General features: G+C 40.8%; 1 protein-coding gene across 1 annotated transcript in view; it reads right to left on the bottom strand.

Annotated features, from left to right (window-relative positions):
• Positions 1–24,644, bottom strand: part of LOC117442788 (SH3 and multiple ankyrin repeat domains protein 2-like) — a 236,019-nt gene that overhangs the window by 28,051 nt on the left and 183,324 nt on the right. Inside the window, exon 11 of the mRNA XM_034078751.2 lies at positions 21,536–21,602. Within this exon, the coding sequence (XP_033934642.1) occupies positions 21,536–21,602 (67 nt within the window). The remainder of the gene's footprint in view (positions 1–21,535; positions 21,603–24,644) is intronic.

Below are 24,644 nucleotides of genomic sequence, written 5' to 3'. Positions count from 1 at the left end.
TCAGCGGAGCGGGAACACTCAGGAAACAAAGTTGTGGCTTTTGTTGTAGTTGAGGTAAATGACTGAAAGTAGCGAGTGCAAAACATATCATTCGTACACGATAACTTCAGAGACACGTAAAGCATATGACAATAGATATTACACAACCTCAAAGAGATGCAAAATGACTATCTAGGCGCAAAGTGTCAAATATAGATGCCAAAGGAATACAAGGACGCAAAAGGACTGAAAGTGGACGCAAAACAACCACTGAGAATTATTATTATTATTGACTAACAGAAATGCCAAACTACTAAAATAATATGGCAAAATTACCCAAAAAAGACGCAAAACTACTTAAATGAGACACAACATTATAAATAAAAGACGCACAACGTCTAAAACATGATGTAAAACAATCGCAAAGAGACCATGAGAAACAAATGGATGCAAAACGACTCCAAAGAGACGCCAAATAACTAAATATAGATTCAAACCATGTGAATGGGTCCAGGCGATACAATATGACTTGCTTTAAATAAATGCCAAGCCAATTAAAGGAAATGCAAAGTACAACAACAATATGCTTAATGTATCCAAGGAGATGCGACATGACTGAAAGTGGACGTCATAGTTCAGGTGTCTTGATATATTTAGCCTTTTCTCATCGTGGTAACTGGATGGATCCGTGTTTGCTGCAAAGGTCGTCACTTCATCATGTTATCCTCTCAGTAAGTGAGTCCATGAACACAACTGAACACGGATTACTCTCCGCATGTTTTAAAAGCTTCTCCATTAACACACCGATCAGATTTGGTTCCTGTTTGGAATCTAAAACCTCGTTCAGCCTCAGGTGTTTACAGGCGGATCATTTGCACACGTCACATGCATAAAACAAGACGAGAACAGAGGAAATAATACCTGACAGTGCAGATTGAAAACCCCAAGACGCACGCACACACGCACGCACACACACGCACGCGCGCGCACACACACACACACGATATGAAACGCATGTCTCCATAACAACCATATTACATTTTCCAACAACTGAACACATTTTTAAAGAATATTTCCTAATTTAGGTCGGCCTTTTTTAATTTGGATAATTGATAGCATGTTTATTTTTATGAATTCAGATATGTCAAACACATTTTTCAGTATTTTATTACATTTTTAATCTGTATTTTTGGTACACAGGGTTTTAAAAATGTACAGAAATTGTTATATTTTTTACATTTTTCATATATTTCAGTTAAATATAAATATTTTCCAGTATTTTGTGATTTTCTTATTGTGTGTTTCTTCTATAAACCTTATTTTATTCAGTTTTAACTTACACATTTTGATAGTATTCTTTCCATATTAATTTATCTTTTTCTACTAAACAGCTTGTTAGAAGATGTTGATATATTGTACATTTTTTAATAGTATTTTTTCAGTTAAAGGTGGGGTAGGTAAGTTTGAGAAACCGGCTCGAGATACACTTGTTGTTATATTCCATGGAATGCTCTTAACATCCCGATAGCAATGAATATCTTAAAGGGAAATGGAAACACGTTTCAAACTGCTTTCCATGCGACAATATTCCCATTAGGAAATGTATTTATCTATTAGTCTATTTCAATGTAAACGATCGAGATACGCAAATTTATTTTTTGAAATACGCGCCTAATGACCTTGGGCGCTTCCATAGCTCCGGGACTTTCCCAGTGACGTCACTGTGTACGGCTTCCTGGGCCAAAGCTCAGCTGCAAACAACATGGCGTGCAATGCACCAGTGGTTTCCAACAAAAGAAAACGTCGTCAGGAACGTATTGTGTTGCCCCAGGCTGCACACATGGTTTTTATACGAAGAAGGAAGAAGTACATTTCCATAGGCTGCCACTAACGGATGAGAAGCTGCTCAAAGCATGGCTTATTTCCATGAAGCGGTCCGATCCACCGCTGAATCAGTACGCGCGTGTGCAGGGCCGGCCCTGACCAATTTGCCGCCCTAGGCAAGATTTTAGCTGGCGCCCCCCCCCCCCCCCAAAAAAAATGCAGACACTCACTATGATTCACACGTGCATGGTTGTGGCATGACCACAAAAACAAAGATATTAACACAAGATGTGTGCAACTGTATTTAGTTTCCTATCCATTTGAACATGATTTAAGTGGGGGGAGGGGGCTCCTCTAGGGGGTCCGGGGGCATGCACCCCCGGAAAGACTTTATATTGAAGTTAAAAGCATCAATCTGGTGCACTTTGAGAGCAGCATTAGGAGCTCTATGGATACATCTCTCAACACCCATATGAAACAGAACTGGAAGCAGATTTTCTTTTTCTTTATGGATATTTTACAAATCACTCTCCTTTCAAACTGTATTCTTGTTTATTAATTAACTACTTTTTGTACTGTCAGTATTTTATACCTGTTTTTCACCTTTTCTCTTATTTGTTCATAACTATAATGATAGTGATATAAAGGTGTGCCTTTACCTCACTGAGCTGAGGTTATCAGAGCCGCTCAATCTTTCAGGAGAGAGCTCTCTAAAGCTCTCCCCCCCGCGGCCGCTTACACAGTAAATTCCAATGTTAATAAAAGCACACAGAAGCTGTGCACGTTTTTTGGAGTTTGATTTATTTTAAATGAATACAAATACAAAATTAAAACCTATAATTGCACACTAAAACCATTATTTCAAAAAAAGAACAATTTCACATAAACCTCTGGTTTTTACTGGGGCTGGGGCGGTTCAACTTGATTTGGGGGGGGTGTGTGCCATAGTTTATGGGTGCTGTACGCAATATAGGCGTAGTTCTGTTAGTATAAGATAATAAGATGCACTTTGTTGATCCAAAATCGGGAAATTGTGTTGTTATGAAATAAAAAATATATATATTTTTTTTATTTCTAACTTTCTTTTTTTTTCTTTTTTCGGCGCCCCCTATGGGTTGATGCGCCCTTAGCATTCGCCTATACTGCCTATGCCGAGGGCCGGCCCTGCGCGTGTGTGCAGCGAACACTTTACAAATGGCGATTATGTCCACAAAATGAGGTTCGATGAGTCTGGATGCCTGGTTCAATACAAAACATCGGATTTGAAGCCAGGATCTGATCTCAATATGTCTGTGGTGTATGAAGCTTAGTCAGCCCGTGGGGATCTATGTGCCTGTGGGATAGGAAGTCCGCCCATGGGGTTCTATATTCTAAATTCCTCCATCGCTGCCATATCTGCCACGTTGTGTTGACTTCCGGTATGGATACCCGGAGCGAGGACCCACACAGTGACGTCACCATTTGGGACTCCCCTAATGGCGGCGGCCTCGTCCCGGAATTCCCCACCCGGCCGGCGGATAATTAATTTTCTTTTGGCGAGTAATATCATATACAATAAATATTACGATCAATATCCATTGTAAAATGAATACACTACCGGAATATTATAGCTGTAATGGTGTTTCCTTTCCTCTTTAAGTGCTTTGACAAAAAATCCATAACAAAATTTCATCTGTGGAAGCCGTAGCGCTGTAAAAAGCACGACCAATCATCTGAGCCGGCTAAAGTAACTGGATGGCCTACCTGCCTGTCAGCCTTCCATCTGGGCACAACTTATCTCGTGCCCTCATTGGTCATGTGCGCGTTCGTGTGTGTTAGAGGAGGGGCTCTGTGAGGAAGTGGCAGATTTTCTCCGGTTGTGTATTTTCAAATTCTAGCGATCTCGAGCCGGTTTCTCCAAAATGACCGACCCCACCTTTAAATTGTTTAATTTGTCTATTGTGTACTTCAAATCCAAAATGGCTACCGTCATGTAACGGTTCAGACGCTTTTGGAAGCGACATCTTTGCCAATATTGAATAAATTACGGTAAAAATAACTTTTATATTGTTACTGATATTTCAATATCAATATTTACTGTATTGAAGCAACTTATAATCAGTTTATATTTTGTAGCTTATTTCATAGAAACATCGTGTTGAAAATGTATATATCAAATATACAGCAGGTATTTGAGTACATTTCTCATTGTGTCATTGTAGTACATTTCATGATGCAATCTGCATTATGCTTACCACAATGCCAAAAACACTGTTTAGATTATTTAATTAAACTAATTAAAGATTCAAATGTAAAAAAGTCAAAATTGAGATATTTACGTGTTTTTTCTGTAACCCCGTCATTCTGTAACCGGTGAGTCAAATGTTGCAACTTCCTAATAATTGCCACAACTTATTGATTTTTTATTAAAATAATTCCTTGGCTATCATAATATGTTATATTGACCAAGTCAGAGAGTACAACATAATTTGTGTTTGCATGTACTTTTAAATGGCAAAGAAATACTCTGCATTTATATAGCCTGTTGGTCCGGGTTGTGACATGTTCAAAATCTTCCGAATGTAATAATCAATATTTGTTTTTGTTTCAAAAGGAGACGTTGGTTTGTTCGATAAATTGCCATAAACGACTGACGTATCAAATATGATGCCAAAAAAATCATATATGTAAATAATTATCAAATATTTTGTTGTTGTATTTTGTTAAAAGGTGCAAACATTTTCAGACTATTATTTGATGTGTCAGGCTTCACAGGGTTACATTCAGATATTATGAACATATGTTTATATTTAAATACTTATTTTCTCTTAAATCATGTATTTCTATTGCGTGTTTTTAATTCAGATTGATCAAACGTATTTGTATAGTATTTTTGAATAGTAATTTCTAAAGTTAGTGTATTTCTTCCAAAAACCTTTTTTCGAATTAAGAGTTATTCCATATGTGTACTCTATTTAAGTGCCTTTCCATCCAGTGCCCTATCAACAGCGCAGGAACCTATAATAGCTCATCAATTCTTTACTGAGACATTTATATTGCACTTCACCCCGCTCTCGGTTTCTTTATCATGTGCATATCGAGGCATGCCATTAACCATGCTCAGTTAAAGGGATCGTTTGCATAGCTTGCAGTGCATTACCTCCAGTAAGTGCAGAAGCAGACAGTAGCAGCACAGTAATGTACTGCTGAGGACGTGCGCAGCAGAAAAACACATTTAGACACATACAAGCTATATTTAGAATATCTTCACCTGTCCGTGAGAAAGCTATTCTCCGACGGGAACTGAAGCCGTTATCTTTGCTCTCAACAAAACCGCTCCACAGTCATAATAACACAAATAATAACCAGGGGAAGGCAGAGGGACAATCTCTGCGTCTGTGAATGGAGTCCGTAGATTACAACTTCAGAAAGAGAAGCTGGCATTTAGAGAGGTCACCTGTTAAGCAAAATCAACTTCTTCATGTCTCTAAGTTTCAGGAACAAAGATTCTCTCTCTTTTTGATCCATTTCTATAAAAACCTGTCTGAAAATGAGCTGATCAGATTTTGGCCACTTTATGATTATGATTATGATTATGACATTAGCCAATCAGCAACCAAGGTAGACCAAGGTAGAGCCAGAACGCCGACACCTCCTCATCTCCACCGCTCCCATTTTATTTTTTGTGTTGCCATAAGTTAGCCTCTCTCCGTTGGTGCGCGGGGCTAATGCTAATGCTAATAATGCTAATGCCACAAATACAATGGCGGCTTCACAAAACTTTTCAGAGTCTTACGGGGCGTGGTTTGCAATCCGCCCAGCCAATCAGAACTGGGGCACTTTTTCCCCCCAGGACAGTACCACCTCTCTAGCAGGCACTAAAAATGGGGTTAAAAGTTCCCGGCACTAAGTACAGTTTTTGGTTTGAACGCAACGGAACTAAAGGGGAAAAGTACTCCGGTGTGAACGTGGCTATTGAGTTCTTTGTAACCAAACCTCTCTCAGAGGGGCGTGGGGAGGGGCTCCTTATTTTCATCTAAAGTAACAGACAGAGAATCAGCACTTTGGAAACAGGGCTGAAACAGAGGGGATTATGGGTAATGCTGCAATGATCCGTTTGGTGTTTGGAGCCAAACACTTCAGAGACATGTTATCCAAAAGACATACATCTGTAAGGTAGTACTTTTAGATCTTAGTTGCGGTACGGCTCTTTAAATTAAAGAGGCCATCTTCTGCTTTTTGGGGTATTTCCCTTTCCTGTCGTGTTCTTTAGGTTTGTGTGCATGTAAATGGTCTGCAAAGGCTACAATCCCTGTGTTCATAGCAGAGTCCTGCATCGGGTCGGGTACCCGACGGGTGACCCGCAAAAAAGGTGATTCGCGGGTGGTATTTTTTCAAACGCTTTTTTCCGGGTTCGGTTCTGGGTAAACAAAGATGATGCGGGTCGGGTCGCGGGTGTTGCATAATAAATATATTGAAATAATGATAATTTAGTTTAATGTTTAAATCCTCAGACCTCTCAACCGCGGGACCGTGCATAATCATAACCTCTGCAGCGCATCAATCTGCTGCTGAGCGCCACATTCGAAACGGCTGAGGTGAAGCTCTCTAGCGGAGAATACAGCATTTTCAATAACACTTCCTCAAGAGCGAAACCCAACGTCTGGGAGACTTTTGGTTCCTAGATGGAGAAAATAACCAACATCCCACGCTTTTTGAGACAAATATGCAACTGCGTGTGTTAATAATTGCACGTTTTCACTGCTCATGTATAGGCTATGCGGGTTCGGGTCGGGTCGCGGATCTTGTGCCGACGGGTCGGGTCGGGTTGCGGAACTAATTGGCAATATGTGCGGGTAGCGGGGCGGGTTCGGTATTGCACGTCGCGGGTGTGGGGCGGGAGTGGGTCTTGAAAATCAGACCCGTGCAGGACTCTGCTTCATAGTGACATCTGTATGTAACACTTGCACTTCTATTGGCTAGTTCTCCAACACATTGTACGTGATAGGCTAAGGGGCGGGACATCTCTAAGCGGTTGACCAATCCCAACAGAGCCAGCCAGCTAACCAATCAGAGCAGAACAAAAGTAATATTAATTCAACGAGTTTCATAAAATCATGGATTCATGTGGATCAATACGAGTGGGGAGTGATTTAGTTTCACGTTTTTTTGTATTTTAATCCAAATCTTGGTCATAAAGTCGTGTATTTCTGACTGGTGTCCATTTTTCTAAACCCTGCATGGAGTTTAGAGATGCTGTAAGTAAAACTGAATTTCCCGCACAGCAGACTCAGTAAGCATCCTCCGTCTCATCACAATGACGTCTCCCAGTGTCAGTGAAGTCTCTTTCCATAAGTCCTGATGAACTGTCCTTCCCTTCTTTCCTTAATCCCACATTTCTCGCTGAGGTTGAGGAGAAGAGGTTTGATTGGTCAGGAAAAGACAGAGGAGCTGATTGTTTGCACTATCGGACTGCGACCCAGGACTCGGCAGTCGTTGTTTGCCGGGATAAATAATATTTTGATCGCTGATAGAGCGGTGAGCAGCCTCTTCCTCCAGGAACACATCCTAGTTGTTGCTAAGCAACTCAGAGGGGGGACGGCACCATACATCATTAAAGCCAACACACACACACACACACACACACACACACACACACACACACACACACACACACACACACACACACACACACACACACACACACACACACACACACACACACACACACACACACACACACACACACACACACACACACACACACACACACACACACACACACACACACACACACACACGCACGCACTCCCTATGATGTAATGTACATTCATACGGCTCAGTGTGTGTGATTCGGGCTCGCTGTGTGTGAAGTCATCAGGTGACACGCGGTCCTCGTTAATGAAAGCTTGTTAGAGCCGCGTCTCCGTTTCCTCATTCCATTTCTTTCTTTACGCCGCGACTTCAAAGCGTCGGGATGCAAATTCATCCAAGAAGCCTGACCCCAGTGAAGGGCCACGCAGCAGATGGCTACATGCAAAGCATATGTTGTCATGAAGTATGCAATAATGCATTAATCCATATGGGCAGGATGAACAGCCAAAAGAAAACTAATGGGACGAATAAAGAAATCTCCCACAATAAGGACATTATAATTGAATAAGTGCACTCAACAAGACAAGCGTACGTCTTATCTTTACTCTTACTAACCTTCCAAAGAACTGGATTTAGTTAACATTAGGTTTTATTAGGACACTGCGGTAAAGTTTAAACGCCAATTGTGTGGAGGCCTGTGGAGTAGTGCGTTGGTGTTGGGATCTTTTGGATAAGGAAAAAAGTCCTGCATAGATTTTCATGAAACTTGGTGGAAAGTCTTGGTCTGAGGAAAACATGAATAACTGAAAACTGAACATTGTGTAGCAAAACCGTACTCAGTTGACGGATACACACATGATTCTTCACTTCTGGAACAGCTCTACGCTCTCCGAGTTGTTTCTTTTAGTTTCTCGTGCAGCAGAAGTCAAATTATGTGTTATCCGTATATAAAGGGATCCAATCATTGTAATGGATGTAGCATATACTGTATAAAGGAATGCACTGAATGTAAAATCAGAGCACACGCCCGAACACGCACGCACACACACACACACACACACACACACACACACACACACACACACACACACACACACACACACACGGTAATCTGCTGGTGCTAATGACCCATATTTATCAGTACAGGCAGGCGGCAGGCCACACCGCTCCCCATCTTATATCTGAATCTCACACCACTAATCAATACTAACGAGTAGTTGGAAGAAGGCTCCCTCAGGGCAGTATGTGCTAATCATTTACCTTGCTTTGAGACAAAATGCTCGAGATGTGCAAAACTGCAAATGTAAACCATCATGTCGGTGCAATGAAACAAATGAATTAATCAGCGTGAAGTAAGTTTTCGTCTCCGCTTACAGGATGTTGAAAGTGTGAGAGTGGATTTGTCCTATTTCCTGATAACACTGCCTGCACAATCAGCCAAATATAGCATGGAACCGAGCGTGTGTGTGTGTGTGTGTATAACCCACATTACAGTAGAAAGCCTTCTCAAAGGAGAGAGAATGTTCCACAACGATGAATACATTAACATTATACCGTCATTTATTTATATGTAAATACATGAAAAAGCACTTTGTTGTTAAGGCAGAGGGACGTCTCTGAACTTCACTTTTTAATGAGATTTTTATCTTGCGTCACAAGTGTAGAAATAAATAAAAAAACTCATTTCTGTTCTGACATAACGCAAAAATAATTGATGATTGATTGATGATTGAAAGACTCCAATATAGTTTATTTGATTCAAATTTACTATTTAAAAAATCTTTTTAAACAATTAAAAAGTCTCTATTTTAATAGCATATCATCATATAAGTCAGATTTTGTATTTGCATCACAAGTCTGTATATTAGAGAAAGACATTCAATCAATATGTCGATTCATTTGGGATTAAATGATAACAGAACCTGACATTTGTGAAAAGATTATACCACAATCTCTCCAGGGATTAATACACCAAATATTCAGTTTTAAAACTTTTCAAAAATTGTGAAAAATGTCTAAAATTGTTCCTCAGAGATCAAGGCATCCATGAAAAACATATACAACGGAAATAAATGTTTTAAAAAATGTTGGGATCGGAACAAGTACTGGGCTTCAATTGATTTTATGTTTTGGACACACAAAACCCAAGAGAATATGCCAGTTTTCTAATGATTAACATTCCCTTATTTTAATGGAATAGTCAGCTTTGTGTCTACGGCAAAGGATGGGGGCCACACAAGTGATACATTCTTTTTTTTAGATGTGAGAAAAAGTCATAATATGAACAGTTTGTATATAAAAATAACCAGTGATGCATTAACACTCAGTCCCTGCTACCTTGTGTGTGTGTGTGACAGTCTGCTTTCCTGCAGACTGTCACACACACACACAAGCACGCACGCACGCACGCACGCACGCACGCACGCACGCACGCACGCACGCACACACACACACACACACACATCTGCTTTTTTTTAGCCAGATATTTTGTATTTTCTCGGGGCTCTTGCATAAATGTACTCGTGTTCAGGTGTTAGAATGATATCCAGCTTTAGGAAAAGGAAGTAAAGCCTGCTAAATCCTGTAGCTGACTGGGAATGGTTGAGGTGTGTGTGTGTGTGTGTGTGTGTGTAAGAATGAAAGTGTGTGTGTGGTCAACAGTGACTCCCCGAGGGATTATCACACATTGGCAGCAGGCGGGCTAATACACACATCTGTCAATCATTCTCACTGGCTTACTGCTGTGTGGAGAGAAATACAACACACACACACACACACACACACACACACACACACACACACACACACACACACACACACACACACACACACACACACACACACACACACACACACACACACACACACACACACACACACACACACACACACACACACACACACACACACACACACACACTTATTTCAGAGTGACAGGCTATTGTCAGGAAACGAAATAACTTCTTTTCACTGCGTATTCTAGGATTGAACACACTGCGCTGCGTTATTATTTTTTAAATATGTGTTTTGTTCCTATTGTCTGCGCTCTGCTGTGACCCGGGCTGCATTTTATTATTATTGTTTTCTTCATTGCCGCTAATGAAAGTCTTTATCTAAATAAGGAAATGTGTTATGGAACAATGGAAAAGATGACGATGTGTAAATGTGTTTCCTCATTGTTATACTGTAGGTTCTGATGATTTGCTGCAATAACATGAATGTTTTCTAAATGTCTTGTCAAGTTGGTGAAGAGTCTTCTTTCACATGTGTGGGTTTTATTTAGTGGGAATGCTGATACAGCATTCCCACTATCTGTTATTCGATGCACAACATTCTATGTTATTCCGCTGGGTTATTTTGCGCCTCTTCTCCTCCCGCATTGAACATCGCAGAAACTCCGTTCAAACATCAAAACGTTCAGCTCGGTCGGGAATCGATGGCTATTACTTTTCTCATTCATAACTTTCATAATTCCAGAGATACATCCCATAATTCATCCCATTTTTAACATCGAAGTCAATGGAGAAACTCTTCAGACTTGAAAAATCTTCATGCGACTTCAACTGCTAACTGCTCCTTCTTCAACTGCTAACTGCTCATTCATACTTTCACTCAGAAACCTCATTCCAACTTTAAAATGTTACACATCTTTCTGACATTATTCATGTTAAACAATTTTTAAATTTGATTCATACTTTATTAAACATTGTTCAGACCTTGGTAAAGAGGCCTTCTTCAGATTTTAACATTAGTGTGTATTGAGCAGCTCGTTAAGATGTGTGATCTCAAAGCTAGAGTGGAGGAAAGCTTGAAATTCGCCTTCATATTATTTTTAAACCTGCCATAATTTCCAAACCCTACATTCCTGAGACATAATTTCTCATGACAAACGTAGGAAAACATCTCGTAGCTTGAAAAATGAAAAAGAATTAAGCAAAAAAGAATTAAACAATATATATTATTCAGAACAATGAAAATGCTCTCCTCTCACTGATTACTGCACATCACCATGGAAACCTTTGATCTCTGGACACGTTGTTAGCTCAAATATAAACACCTGTGTGATGGTACACGATGATGTCATAACTCCAACTGACAAGCTCAGAGCAGCAGACTTCAGATAAAGGTTAATGGTCCTGCCCTCAACAGCTCTACGTCAATTATGGGGTGTCATCATATGCCGTTTCCATGGAAACGCATCCCTCGCCATAAAACACGATGTCGCTGTAACTCCAATGGACACAGTCCGATCATCCCCCAAACTTTGCTTGTATATCACCGGTCCATGCCTCAACAGCTTTACGCCAAATCTGAGATCTCACCTTAGGCTGTTGCCATGTAAACGCATCCCTCGCCATAAAACACGATGTTGTCGTAACTGATATAAAAATGGTCAAAACACCACCAGACTTCAGATGACAGTTAATGGTCCAGCCCTCAACATGTATATGTGCCATTAGTGAGTTTTCCTCAAAAGCTGTTGCCATGGCAACGCATCCCTTGCAATAAAACACGAAATTGCTATAACTCCTATGGAAATTGTAAACACTTCACATGTGTGCCAACAGTCCAGCCGTGAAGACATCTACGGGACAGTTTTGAGATTTCTTCAAATGCTGTTGCCATGGCAACACAATGCTTGCCATGAAACACGGTTTTCTCATAACTTCAGTGAAAATGCTCCAAACAGCCCAAAACTTCACAGGTTTGGTAATGGTGCAGCCATCAACATATCTAAGCGTATTATGGGGTGTCATCAAATAACATTGCCATGGCGACAGATCATTCGACATCAAGTTAGTTCAATAGTTTGCAGTTCAAATATTCTGCTGCTTTTCCAAGCCTTTTTACTTTCTTTTCCTCTCTTATCACACATTCAAGCCCCCAGTGTTCATGTATCATCTCAATCTAAATTCTTCACTTTCTTCTTACACATTACATTTCAGCATAGCAGTTTAGCGTCAGCTTTTCAGCATAAAGCATTCCCACTAGCAATTTCTTCAGGAATAGCATTCTCTAGTTTGCATTGTTTTTGGAAGTGCAGCGTGTTTCACCTACAGTTTGCATGACATTTGATCATCATAATTCAGATTTGCACAGAAATGTATAAAAACAAGATTTCTGGGACTTTTTAAAGGAATGAATATAAATGTCCTTCTCTGAATAATATTAATAACAACAACAATATAATATTGTGAAAAATAGCTATAACAGGTACCTTTACTTTAGGTACATTTAATAAATATGTCTGTATCTATAGTAAGTAACATTTTGATTTCAGTACTATTCAGAGAATACTTTTAGAACGAAGTATTTCTAATTTTACTTGACGATCCGAGTACTTCTTCCAACACTCATGGTAACACGTTTCCATGGACAACCTATTCCACTCCTATCAAAAACCCACAGCACGTACACAAGCTACAGGGCTTATAGTGTTTAGATCACATCACGCTTTACACACACACACACACACACACACACACACACACACACACACACACACACACACACACACACACACACACACACACACACACACACACACACACACACACACACACACACACACACACACACACACACACACACACACACACACACACACACACACACACACACAGAGGCAGGAAGAAAACACTAAAGGGAACAGCAGAAGAAGGCAGACAGGAAGTAAACACTGAAGGGAACAGCAGAAGAAGGCAGACAGGAAGTAAACACTGAAGGGAACAGCAGAAGAAGAAAGACAGGAAGTAAACACTAAAGGGAACCGCAGAAGAAGAAAGACAGGAAGTAAACACTGAAGGGAACAACAAAAGAAAACAGACAGGAAGTAAACACTAAAGGGAACAGCAGAAGAAGAAAGACAGGAAGTAAACACTGAAGGGAACAGCAGAAGAAGAAAGACAGGAAGTAAACACTGAAGGGAACAGCAGAAGAAGGCAGACAGGAAGTAAACACTGAAGGGAACAGCAGAAGAAGAAGACAGGAAGTAAACACTAAAGGGAACCGCAGAAGAAGAAAGACAGGAAGTAAACACTGAAGGGAACAACAAAAGAAAACAGACAGGAGTAAACACTAAGGGAACAGCAGAAGAAGAAAGACAGGAAGTAAACACTGAAGGGAACAGCAGAAGAAGAAAGACAGGAAGTAAACACTGAAGGGAACAGCAGAAGAAGGCAGACAGGAAGTAAACACTGAAGGGAACAGAAGAAGAAGAAGAAGAAGAAGAAGAAGAAGAAGAAGAAGAAGAAGAAGAAGAAGAAGAAGAAGAAACTAAAGGGAACAACATAAGAAGAAAGACAGGAAGTAAACACTAAAGGGAACAGCAGAAGAAGACAGACAGGAAGTAAACACTAAAGGGAACAACAGGAGAAGACAGACAGGAAGTAAACACTGAAGGGAACAACAGAAGAAGACAGACAGGAAGTAAACACTAAAGGGAACAACAGAATAAGACAGACAGGAAGTAAACACTGAAGGGAACAACAGAAGAAGACAGACAGGAAGTAAACACTAAAGGGAACAGCAGAAGAAGAAAGACAGGAAGTAAACACTAAAGGGAACAGCAGAAGAAGAAAGACAGGAAGTAAACACTAAAGGGAACAGCAGAAGAAGAAAGACAGAAAGTAAACACTAAAGGGAACCGCAGAAGAAGAAAGACAGACATTTTGTGAGTCAAGTCGTTGGTTTATTTAGTTGGTAGTCGTGTTATAGGCTGTGTTCTCATCTGTTATGCAAGAAAAACACACCCCTACACTGGATGTCCTAGTGATCTGATACTGTATGCAAGCAATTGAAACGGAAGGATAGTCTTCTCTGCTCTGGTGAAATAAGCCTCTGATTGATAAAGAGCTGCTCGCTGTCAGTTACTTATCAGTTAACAGCGAGGCTGACACTGCGATCTGAGATTCTGACACGCTGTCCACTCAGGCGTGACAGATACTCCTCGCACCTCCTGCTGATTGGAAACGAGAACATGTGACTGGAATAATTTGCAGAGATGTTATGCAGCGGGAATCGCAGCCTGAAATAAAACTCACTGCTGATGCACACACATATGTGATACGACCTCATCATTTAGGCAAACATACTTCCTGTACTTTAATAGTTGCATGCACGGGTAGAAAACATATACTGTGTGCTTTTGGTTAACAATGAATAGGATTTAAGATGGATTTATGCTATTGTGTGCACAGTAGGTGATGGACAGTGAAACATTTATAGAGGACTAGAGGTATTTTGTCCAACCCAGTCTCACGGCATTTCGTGTTCACCATCACGATTTGCCCCTTTTTTTCGTGTTGCACAGCACGATTTTAAAAGAAATGTATTTCTACTGCCTGCAGCACGTCTTTTTCTCCGGTCGGGTCGAGGAAGACCGGAAGCTGTGTGGTTCATAAAAACATGTTCTTACTCAATATCAAGCCACAATTATTGCTTTTATTTGAAATCGTATAATTTCGGACTTTTGTTGCCGTCTGTGAGGAAAATAAATGGGGCTCAGAGCCTCAGGATACTGAAATCTGTATTTTTTAAATCTTTTTTTCCTTCTAATTTACTCACCAATAACACTTAATTATTTTTATTTTGAAATTCAGTTCCTGACGGACGCCAAAAAATCCCGAGATTATGGAATTAAACCAATAAATAAAAGCAAGGATAATTGAGTGTTATTGGTGAGTAAATAACAGTGTGTTATTTTGAAAAGAATAACAAATTAGAAGGAAAAAAATATTTTTTGGCGTCCGTCAGGAACTGAATTTCAAAATAAAAATAATTAAGTGTTATTGGTGAGTAAATTAGAAGGAAAAAAAGATTTAAAAAATACAGATTTCAGTATCCTGAGGCAGATACCTGAGGTATCCTGTTATTTTCCTCACAGACGGCAACAAAAGTCAGAAATTATACGATTTAAAATAAAAGCAATAATCGTGGCTTGATATTGAGTAAGAACATGTTTTTATGAACCACACAGCTTCCGGTCTTCCACGACCCGACCGGAGAAAAAGACGTGCTGCAGGCAGTAGAAATACATTGCTTTTAAAATCGTGCTGTGCTACACGAAGAAAAAAGGGGCAAATCGTGATGGTGAACACGAAATGCCGTGAGACTGGGTTGATTTGTCATGTGTCAACTTGTTTCGCCAGGTTTTATGCAACACATAATGTAATATAATAATACTAATAATAATAATGTAATGATTATGAGATAATCTCCCTCCCATAAAGATCTAATCTAAATCCTTAGATGCTTGAATTTGTATTTGGTATTTAGCTTGATAAGCTAGACATATTTGATATCTTTTTGTTATCAACTATCTTTCTTTGGATCAATGAATCAACTAGTTGGATGTGAAATATAGTTAATTGTTATTCTGCAACGTGGGGTTGCAAAGCAAAATGCAGCTGTAGCCTAGTCCATGTTTGCTGCATGCGAAAAACACGACAAAACAAATCAAAACAGCAGTGCATGCTAAGAGTGGTTCATCGTTGGAATTTACATCAAGAAACATCTGTCCAGCAAAGAAACTCACTTCACCGAGTAATCCTGATGCAACGCGTCCTTTACAATGTAATATAAGTTGATCATTTGGATAACAAAGGACTTATATACTAATAAAGCACTGGCGTATCGAAAGCCAGTTGAGTAGCACTTGAAATGCTTGGCTCTATGAAACCTGATGTACTTCTGTTTTCTTCAAGGTTGTGTCTTCCTGGTCGAACGCACTTATTGTAAGTCGCTTTGGATGAAAGCGTCAGCTAAATGCAATGTAATGACATTTGCTTACGTGTTTCACATTCTGGAAAAACTGTATTTAATGTTATCTGAGCCTCGACGACGTATTGTAATCCAGAAACAATGACGCAATGCAAGGGAAGATTTGTGTGGCTGAACTGTTACATCATGTGGACAGAGTCAGCGGGAAAACTGTGAACGCTACAGGGCTTATAGTGTTTAGATCACACACACACACACACACACACACACACACACACACACACACACACACACACACACACACACACACACACACACACACACACACACACACACGATCAGCATTTAAACACACTAAAGCTGCGTTAAGCAGTGAGAGGCTCCACGCGACACACACTGTGTCTGTCAGGGTGTTCAAGAGAATACTTCACCGACCAATCAAGTTACACTCCATGGTTGAAAGACACCTACTCCCATTATGAAACGCTATGTTCACATCCCCAAACTCTGTCATGAGTTATTGTTTCTTTAAGTGACCCCTAGTGGCAACAAAGTATATACGTGATGGAATAATGAGAAGCAAGCCGGCCATCAAAGCAAAATAACCCAAATCCCGCTTACTACACAACTTCTAACACGATGAGTCATTTAACGCAACGACGTGATTTTAAAATGATTGCTTCCATAACCAAAAACAGTTCCAGTTCGTACCGATGTCTGGATGAAAGCAACGTTGCATGAATAGTACTGATCGAGGTTTTCTGTAACTCTCCAAGTCTGATTACATTTTCATTTCCATGGACCAGCCTAATGAAGGACGTCCACATCTACCCGTTGGAATCGAGTATTCAACCAAGCAGTGGAATCGCTTCTTCGAGCCAAACCCATGTTGGCAAACGGAGAATCCAGAAGTCAATACACTCAAACCCAAAATCCCCAAGAGCTCCGACACAAGGGTCGGAAACAGAACCAACATGTGTCAAACTGACTACGCACATATCGTGCCCTTACATGTGGGTTTAACAGTGTGTATCAACAAGGGCTCCACTGCGTCGCATTTAGCTCGACACCAGGTCCATGTTACACTGCATGTTGGTCGTTGAGAGAGAGATGGAGGGCAACAACTGCAGGATTACATTTTTAGATTAGATTACTCACTACTCTTTCATTTCCCTCCTAACCTCATCCGTCTCTGTCCTCCTTTAAATATTTGTTTGTTCATATTTTCTCATTTTCTCTTGAGCCCCATAATCCCTGAGTCATCTCCGCACACCACAAACTACTGGAAAGGCTCAGCGTTCATTTCACATGACGGCGGACATTTTCTATTGTCGGACAGCTTTTACTGCAGAAACCATCGACACAGCTAGAAAACATTGACACTCAAAAATTATGTTATATTATTGTATTGGTGCTTTCATGCATTTCCAAACATCTGGACTACCTATGTTGTAAATGTATTATCTTTTCAATTTACACACGGCATCTATTGCACGTCTGTCCGTCCTGGGAGAGGGATCCCTCCTCTGTTGCTCTCCCTGAGGTTTCTCCCATGTTCCCTTTAAACTGTGGGTTTTCTCCGGAAGTGTTTCCTTGTACGATGTGAGGGTCTAAGGACAGAGGGTCTAAGGACAGAGGGTCTAAGGACAGAGGGTCTAAGGATAGAGGATCTAAAGATAGAGGATCTAAGGACAGAGGGTCTAAGGATAGAGGGTCGAAGGACAGAGGGTCTAAGGATAGAGGGTCTAAGGACAGAGGGTCTAAGGATAGAGGGTCTAAGGACAGAGGGTCTAAGGATAGAGGATCTAAGGACAGAGAGTCTAAGGACAGAGGGTCTAAGGATAGAGGGTCTAAGGACAGAGGGTCTAAGGATAGAGGGTCTAAGGACAGAGGGTCTAAGGACAGAGGGTCTAAGGACAGAGGGTCTAAGGATAGAGGGGTCTAAGGACAGAGGGTCTAAGGAATAGAGGGTCTAAGGACAGAGGGTCTAAGGATAGAGGATCTAAGGACAGAGGGTCTAAGGACAGAGGGTCTAAGGATAGAGGATCTAAGGACAGAGGGTCTAATGATAGAGGGTCTAAGGACAGAGGGGTCTAAGGACAGAGGGTCTAAGGATAGAGGATCTAAGGACAGAGGGTCCTAAGGACAGAGGGTCTAAGGACAGAGGGTCTAAGGATAGAGGGTCTAAGGACAGAGAGTCTAAGGACAGAGGGTCTAAGGACAGAGGGTCTAAGGATAGAGGGTCTAAGGACAGAGGGTCTAAGGATAGAGGGTCTAAGGACAGAGGGTCTAAGGATAGAGGGTCTAAGGACAGAGGGTCTAAGGATAGAGGATCTAAGGACAGAGGGTCTAAGGACAGAGGGTCTAAGGATAGAGGGTCTAAGGACAGAGGGTCTAAGGATAGAGGGTCTAACGACAGAGGGTCTAAGGACAGAGGGTCTAAGGATAGAGGATCTAAGGACAGAGGGTCTAAGGATAGAGGGTCTAAGGACAGAGGGTCTAAGGATAGAGGGTCTAAGGACAGAGGGTCTAAGGATAGGGATCTAAGGACAGAGAGTCTAAGGACAGAGGGTCTAAGGATAGAGGGTCTAAGGACAGAGGGTCTAAGGATAGAGGGTCTAAGGACAGAGGGTCTAAGGACAGAGGGTCTAAGGACAGAGGGTCTAAGGATAGAGGGTCTAAGGACAGAGGGTCTAAGGATAGAGGGTCTAAGGACAGAGGGTCTAAGGATAGAGGATCTAAGGACAGAGGGTCTAAGGACAGAGGGTCTAAGGATAGAGGGTCTAAGGACAGAGGGTCTAATGATAGAGGGTCTAAGGACAGAGGGTCTAAGGACAGAGGGTCTAAGGATAGAGGATCTAAGGACAGAGGGTCTAAGGACAGAGGGTCTAAGGACAGAGGGTCTAAGGATAGAGGGTCTAAGGACAGAGAGTCTAAGGACAGAGGGTCTAAGGACAGAGGGTCTAAGGATAGAGGGTCTAAGGACAGAGGGTCTAAGGATAGAGGGTCTAAGGACAGAGGGTCTAAGGATAGAGGGTCTAAGGACAGAGGGTCTAAGGATAGAGGATCTAAGGACAGAGGGTCTAAGGACAGAGGGTCTAAGGATAGAGGGTCTAAGGACAGAGGGTCTAAGGATAGAGGGTCTAACGACAGAGGGTCTAAGGACAGAGGGTCTAAGGATAGAGGATCTAAGGACAGAGGGTCTAAGGACAGAGGGTCTAAGGACAGAGGGTCTAAGGATAGAGGGTCTAAGGACAGAGGGTCTAAGGATAGAGGGTCTAAGGACAGAGGGTCTAAGGATAGAGGGTCTAAGGACAGAGGGTCTAAGGATAGAGGATCTAAGGACAGAGAGTCTAAGGACAGAGGGTCTAAGGATAGAGGGTCTAAGGACAGAGGGTCTAAGGACAGAGGGTCTAAGGATAGAGGATCTAAGGACAGAGAGTCTAAGGACAGAGGGTCTAAGGATAGAGGGTCTAAGGACAGAGGGTCTAATGATAGAGGGTCTAAGGATAGAGGGTCTAAGGACAGAGGGTCTAAGGACAGAGGGTCTAAGGGCAGAGGGTCTGAGGACAGAGGGTGTCGTATTGTCATACTGATATTCTGTACACACTGTGAAGACCACTGAGAGAAATGTAATATTTGTGATATTGGGCTATAAATAAACATTGATTGATTGATTGATTAAGCTGGTATTGATTGATGGTTGTTTGAATGGCTTTACATCTAAAACCTCACTCCATCAGGTGTTGACTCAGAGTCCGTTTCTATTACCGTTCTGCCTCCAAAGAAATTAATCAGTGTTTGCCTGGCAACTAAGCAGCGAAGGTAATAAATAGCACGATATGGAATTTGTTCAAAATTGTTTTCATCTTTGCATGTTCGTGAGAAATCCTTTCTGTGTTCTCACCTCCCTCTCGTTCCTCTCACACGCAGATGGAGACGCAATAACTCTCAGACAGTTTAAATATATACTGTAGGCGCCATTGTGAATTTTAATGCAATCTTAAACCTATAGGAACTCTTTAAGAAGTTCAATACGAGATGAGAGTGTGTCTGTTCGTTAGGAGGTTAAAGAGAAAGTGCCTGGTTTTCTTGTAACCTGGTCGAAGGGTGTGGAATTAGTAAATTACATTTTGGAGCAAATCTATTTAACAAATACCCAAATGGATCTTCTTTTATTATCAATATGAGACAGTGGAACTTTTTGATTGCAAACAACACACACACACACACACACACACACACACACACACACACACACACACACACACACACACACACACACACACACACACACACACACACACACACACACACACACACACCACACACACACACACACACACACACACACACACACACACACACACACACACACACACACACTTAAATCTTAAATAAACTTAAATCCTCACTCAAACAATCCTGAAACCGTTTTCAAACAAAATGTGGTTCCATATTACAATAGATCTCTAAAGTAACATTTTAAAGAGCTTTTGTTTAAAAAAGACCAACGTCTTTACTTTAATCAAAAGAGTTAAAATCCTGAAAAGCTTTTCTTTTTTTTTGGACCAAACAAATCTAGTTTTTTGCAGTGTATATATTTAGCACATGTTAACATTATTATATGTTTAACCTCTGTGTGCTGTTTGGGTCTGTGCACCGTTTTCAGTGTTTACTAAAAGAAAATGTTACAATTTTATTATTTTAACCTCCTTTATTTGGGGGTGGACCTCACCTCCTCTAGGGGGGTCCGGGGGCATGCACGTGAAATGCATCAATCTGGTGCACTTTGAGCAGAACATGAATTTATGGATACAGCTCTCAGCACTCATATGAAAGGATACTTTTCAATAATCCAAACATCTTTAGAATATGATCACAACCAATAACAAATCATTTAAACTGGTTTATTCTTATCTTATTTTACCTAGTTAGCATTCTTTCTTTTTTCTTTTATTTGACTAATCACTCCTCTTTTAAACTGTTGGCGCGTGCCCCACACTTTGAGGAACGCTGCCCTAGTCCAATCATACTTTCTTAAAGCACTCACAACTCGAGCTTTAAAAGTTGTGTGCTAACCAATCACCATCACTAGAAGAATCATTACATCCTTCTGCTGAAGATTCAATCAAACCCTTCAGTGGACACCTCTGGAAACCGACCAATCAGCTGCCTCTAAACTAAAGCAAAGCCTGAAGCCGAGGCATTGACCATTTCTCCTGCGATTGTCCCGGTGTAAACACACATTTTCATCCCCTTGGCAACGCTCTCATAATCCCACGGAGGGGATTATACCGGGCGGTCATTTAGGAGGATCAAACCAGAGGGGGGGGGGATTTGAAATGTATCCCGAGAGAGATTCAGGAATACGTGCTGCGTGGTGGAAAGGTGAGGTAAATGATGTAGCGAAACAAGAAGCTGCTTTTCTACTTACCTATATCTGTCTCTTTGTGGTTCTTCACGAGTTCTCCAAGCTCGAAGTTCCCAGCAATAATGGCGACCTGGAGGGGGAAATAAAAGTGTTTTTATCTGTTGTATTCAGGTCCTTTTCAAATCTGAAAGGCTCTCACGTCTTTTAAAAATCCCTCAAAGTCACCTTTCATCCCTAACCCCTTTTTCCTCTTGGCCTAGGACTTTTATTAATCTTACTTTATTTGTTGTTTCTTTGTTTGCTTGCTAAACGTCTTGAAGCTCTGTTTAAAATAGCTATGTAATAGTTATCATTATGATTACTTTTTACATAGTATTTAAAAAGCACAAAAGGACAGTTAGGGGATTAACTTGAAAAAGCACAATTTGTGAAGACAGATTATTATTTAAATTCACATACACTACGTGTTAACCAACAATGAAGCCACGTTCAAAGACCATGTGCTTCCAGCTGAGGAGAACGCTGCATTTAACTCAGATTTCAAAAGGTACTCCATCAAAAACAAGAAAGAGGCACTTATTCACAATAATGTCAGTCATTTCCTCCTCTTTGAACAGACTCTGACTTTGAAGTTGATACAAAATCCTTCATGGCTTTAATCATCTGTAGCAGGGAATCTAGTAATCTAGCACGCACGCACGCACACACGCACACACACACACGACAGGATGGAACAGTATTCACATGTTAAGTCACATGTTTATGTGAGGAGGAGAGAGTCAAAGTGTTCTGTTGCCTTCATGCAAGGAATAGAGAAACAATTTGGATTATTCCTTGGGTGAAAGTAAAAACACGACGACACTAAATCCATTGTTTAACATAAAACTGTTGGAAATAATGTACCAATAAAGATTTATAAACATTAATCCCTTACTTATTCCTAATAGTGTGTAAAAGCATTCCCAAATAAGTTGTTTCCAGATGTACTAATGGAGTAATACTATGTTTTCAAAAATTCCTCCGATATTTCTATATTTTGTTTTTGTTGGAAACGCAAGATACTTATATACCCGGATACCTTCCAATAGATACACCTTATTGCACAGTATGGTTTGAATGTAAGGCCAAACTCTTAGTGTATCACCAGCTCCACTGATGGTCCTTATCTCCAGCCTTTTGACAACAATTAACCCGATATCAATATGTTGTCAACAGGCTGGAGCAATGGATTCAACATTCATGTATAATATCAAGAACATTCAATGACACACACATGTTATCATTAATAATCAATCAAACAGATATTTCTCAGGTCAAGAATTAACTTTCATTATCAAATAAGTCAAAACATTAACAGTTTCACCAAGTGGTACGTTTACGAAAGGATATGTTCATAAAATAGCCATCATTGCTCTTAACACCTGACATGTGAATCAATGTGACTCATATACATATATATCATTACTATTATTATTATAAATACACACTATTATTATTATTTATTACATAATGAAGACTTTTCTTTTTGTCGCTGCTTTTAATTGAACTATTCATATCCTAAACTGCACTGTAACTTTTATCCATGTATTTTTCCTTTTAATGTTTATTTTATTAGCTTTTCTTTTTTAATGCTTAATGTCTTTCATTTTTTGTAAAGCACTTTGAATTGCCTTGCCTTGCCTTGCCTTGCATTACATATTTTATTTGTATACTCCTGGAAATAATTACTGCACTTTATTCTTTATTCCTAAGTATGTATGCTGCGTGTATTTTGTTGTCTTATGTTGTGATGTTTTATTTTTGTTTTGATGGCACCCTTGAAAGGGAGAAGCATTTATCTCATTGTACGTGTATAATGACATTAAACTATTCTATTCTATTCTATAAAAAGGATATGTAAAAGCAGTTATCAGCATGTTCTTTGGTTAGCACTGCTTATGTGCGATATATTCTTTATTTACAATGTAATAATGTTATTACTGGCTTCTACTTCAATACACTCCAGACTAATAACACCGTCTTTTATAACTTTACGTTCATAATGCTGCTGCTTAATTGTTTTGTATTTGTTAACCTTGCATGTGTTCTTATTTTATTTGTACTTGCCTCTTTATTTTGTATTTTAGTCTCCTCATTTTATTGTCTTTGCTTTAACTTTAATGTAAATGTCCTCGCTACGTTGCAAAACACATAACTTTTGTTCTGATGATTAGTTACCTGTAGTATCTTCTAAACCAGCGGTGTCCAAACTACGAAATGCGGCCCGTTGTCCATTTCTAATCGGCCCTCAGCTAATTCTTAAAGTATAATGGTATACGGCTCCCGCCTGAAACTCGTGCTCGTCTTATATTGTACTTCTTAAATATATGCTCTGACAGTAGCACTCCTCCTGTCTCCTCTGCAGCCACCTTCATGCTGCTCAATACCCGCTCCCTCAATAATAAAGCATTACTCATCCATGACATCATCATTGATAAGAAACTTGATTTCTTATGTTTAACGGAGACATGGCAGAACCAGCAGGATTTCTTCGCTCTCAACCAAGCTACTCCCCCAGGCTATGTTTACCTCCATAACCTCGCTCCACGGGCCACGGCGGCGGGCTGGCTGTTATCCACCGAGCAGGTATCCGGGTCAGGGAGATTCCCTCTCCCAATATCACATCATTTGAGTGTATTACATTCTCGCTCTCCGGATCACCTCTACTCCAGGTTGCCCTGATTTACCGCCCCCCCAAAGCTTCCACCACCTTCATGTCCGAGCTGAGTGAGCTTCTGTCCTCTCTCTGCTCTAAATCACCTTCCAACCTATCTGCTGGGAGATTTTAACATCCACGTCGACTCCACCAGCTGTAGCTTTGCCGCAGAATTTCTGTCACGTCTGGACTGCCTCAACATAACACAGCATGTCCAGGGCCCCACCCACTCCAAAGGTCACACGCTGGATCTAGTCTGCTCCACTGGTGCCCCCCCCCTCGCATCTGCAGCGCCTAGACCTGGCAGTATCAGACCACCATGCCATCATCTTCACCATCCCCATCCCCCTGCCCAAGCAGCGCCCCAGGCGCACAATCACCTTCAGAGACACCAAATCAGTGAGTGCATCAGCCCTATCAGACCTCCTCATAACCCACATGGCCCCGGCTCTCTCCAAACACCTCGCCGGACGTGTT

This window comes from Pseudochaenichthys georgianus, chromosome 3 (genome assembly GCF_902827115.2).
Source record: "Pseudochaenichthys georgianus chromosome 3, fPseGeo1.2, whole genome shotgun sequence".
Lineage (NCBI taxonomy): Eukaryota > Metazoa > Chordata > Actinopteri > Perciformes > Channichthyidae > Pseudochaenichthys > Pseudochaenichthys georgianus.
The sequence above is the reverse complement of the archived record's forward strand: the minus strand, read 5'-3'. Positions and strand labels throughout refer to the sequence as shown.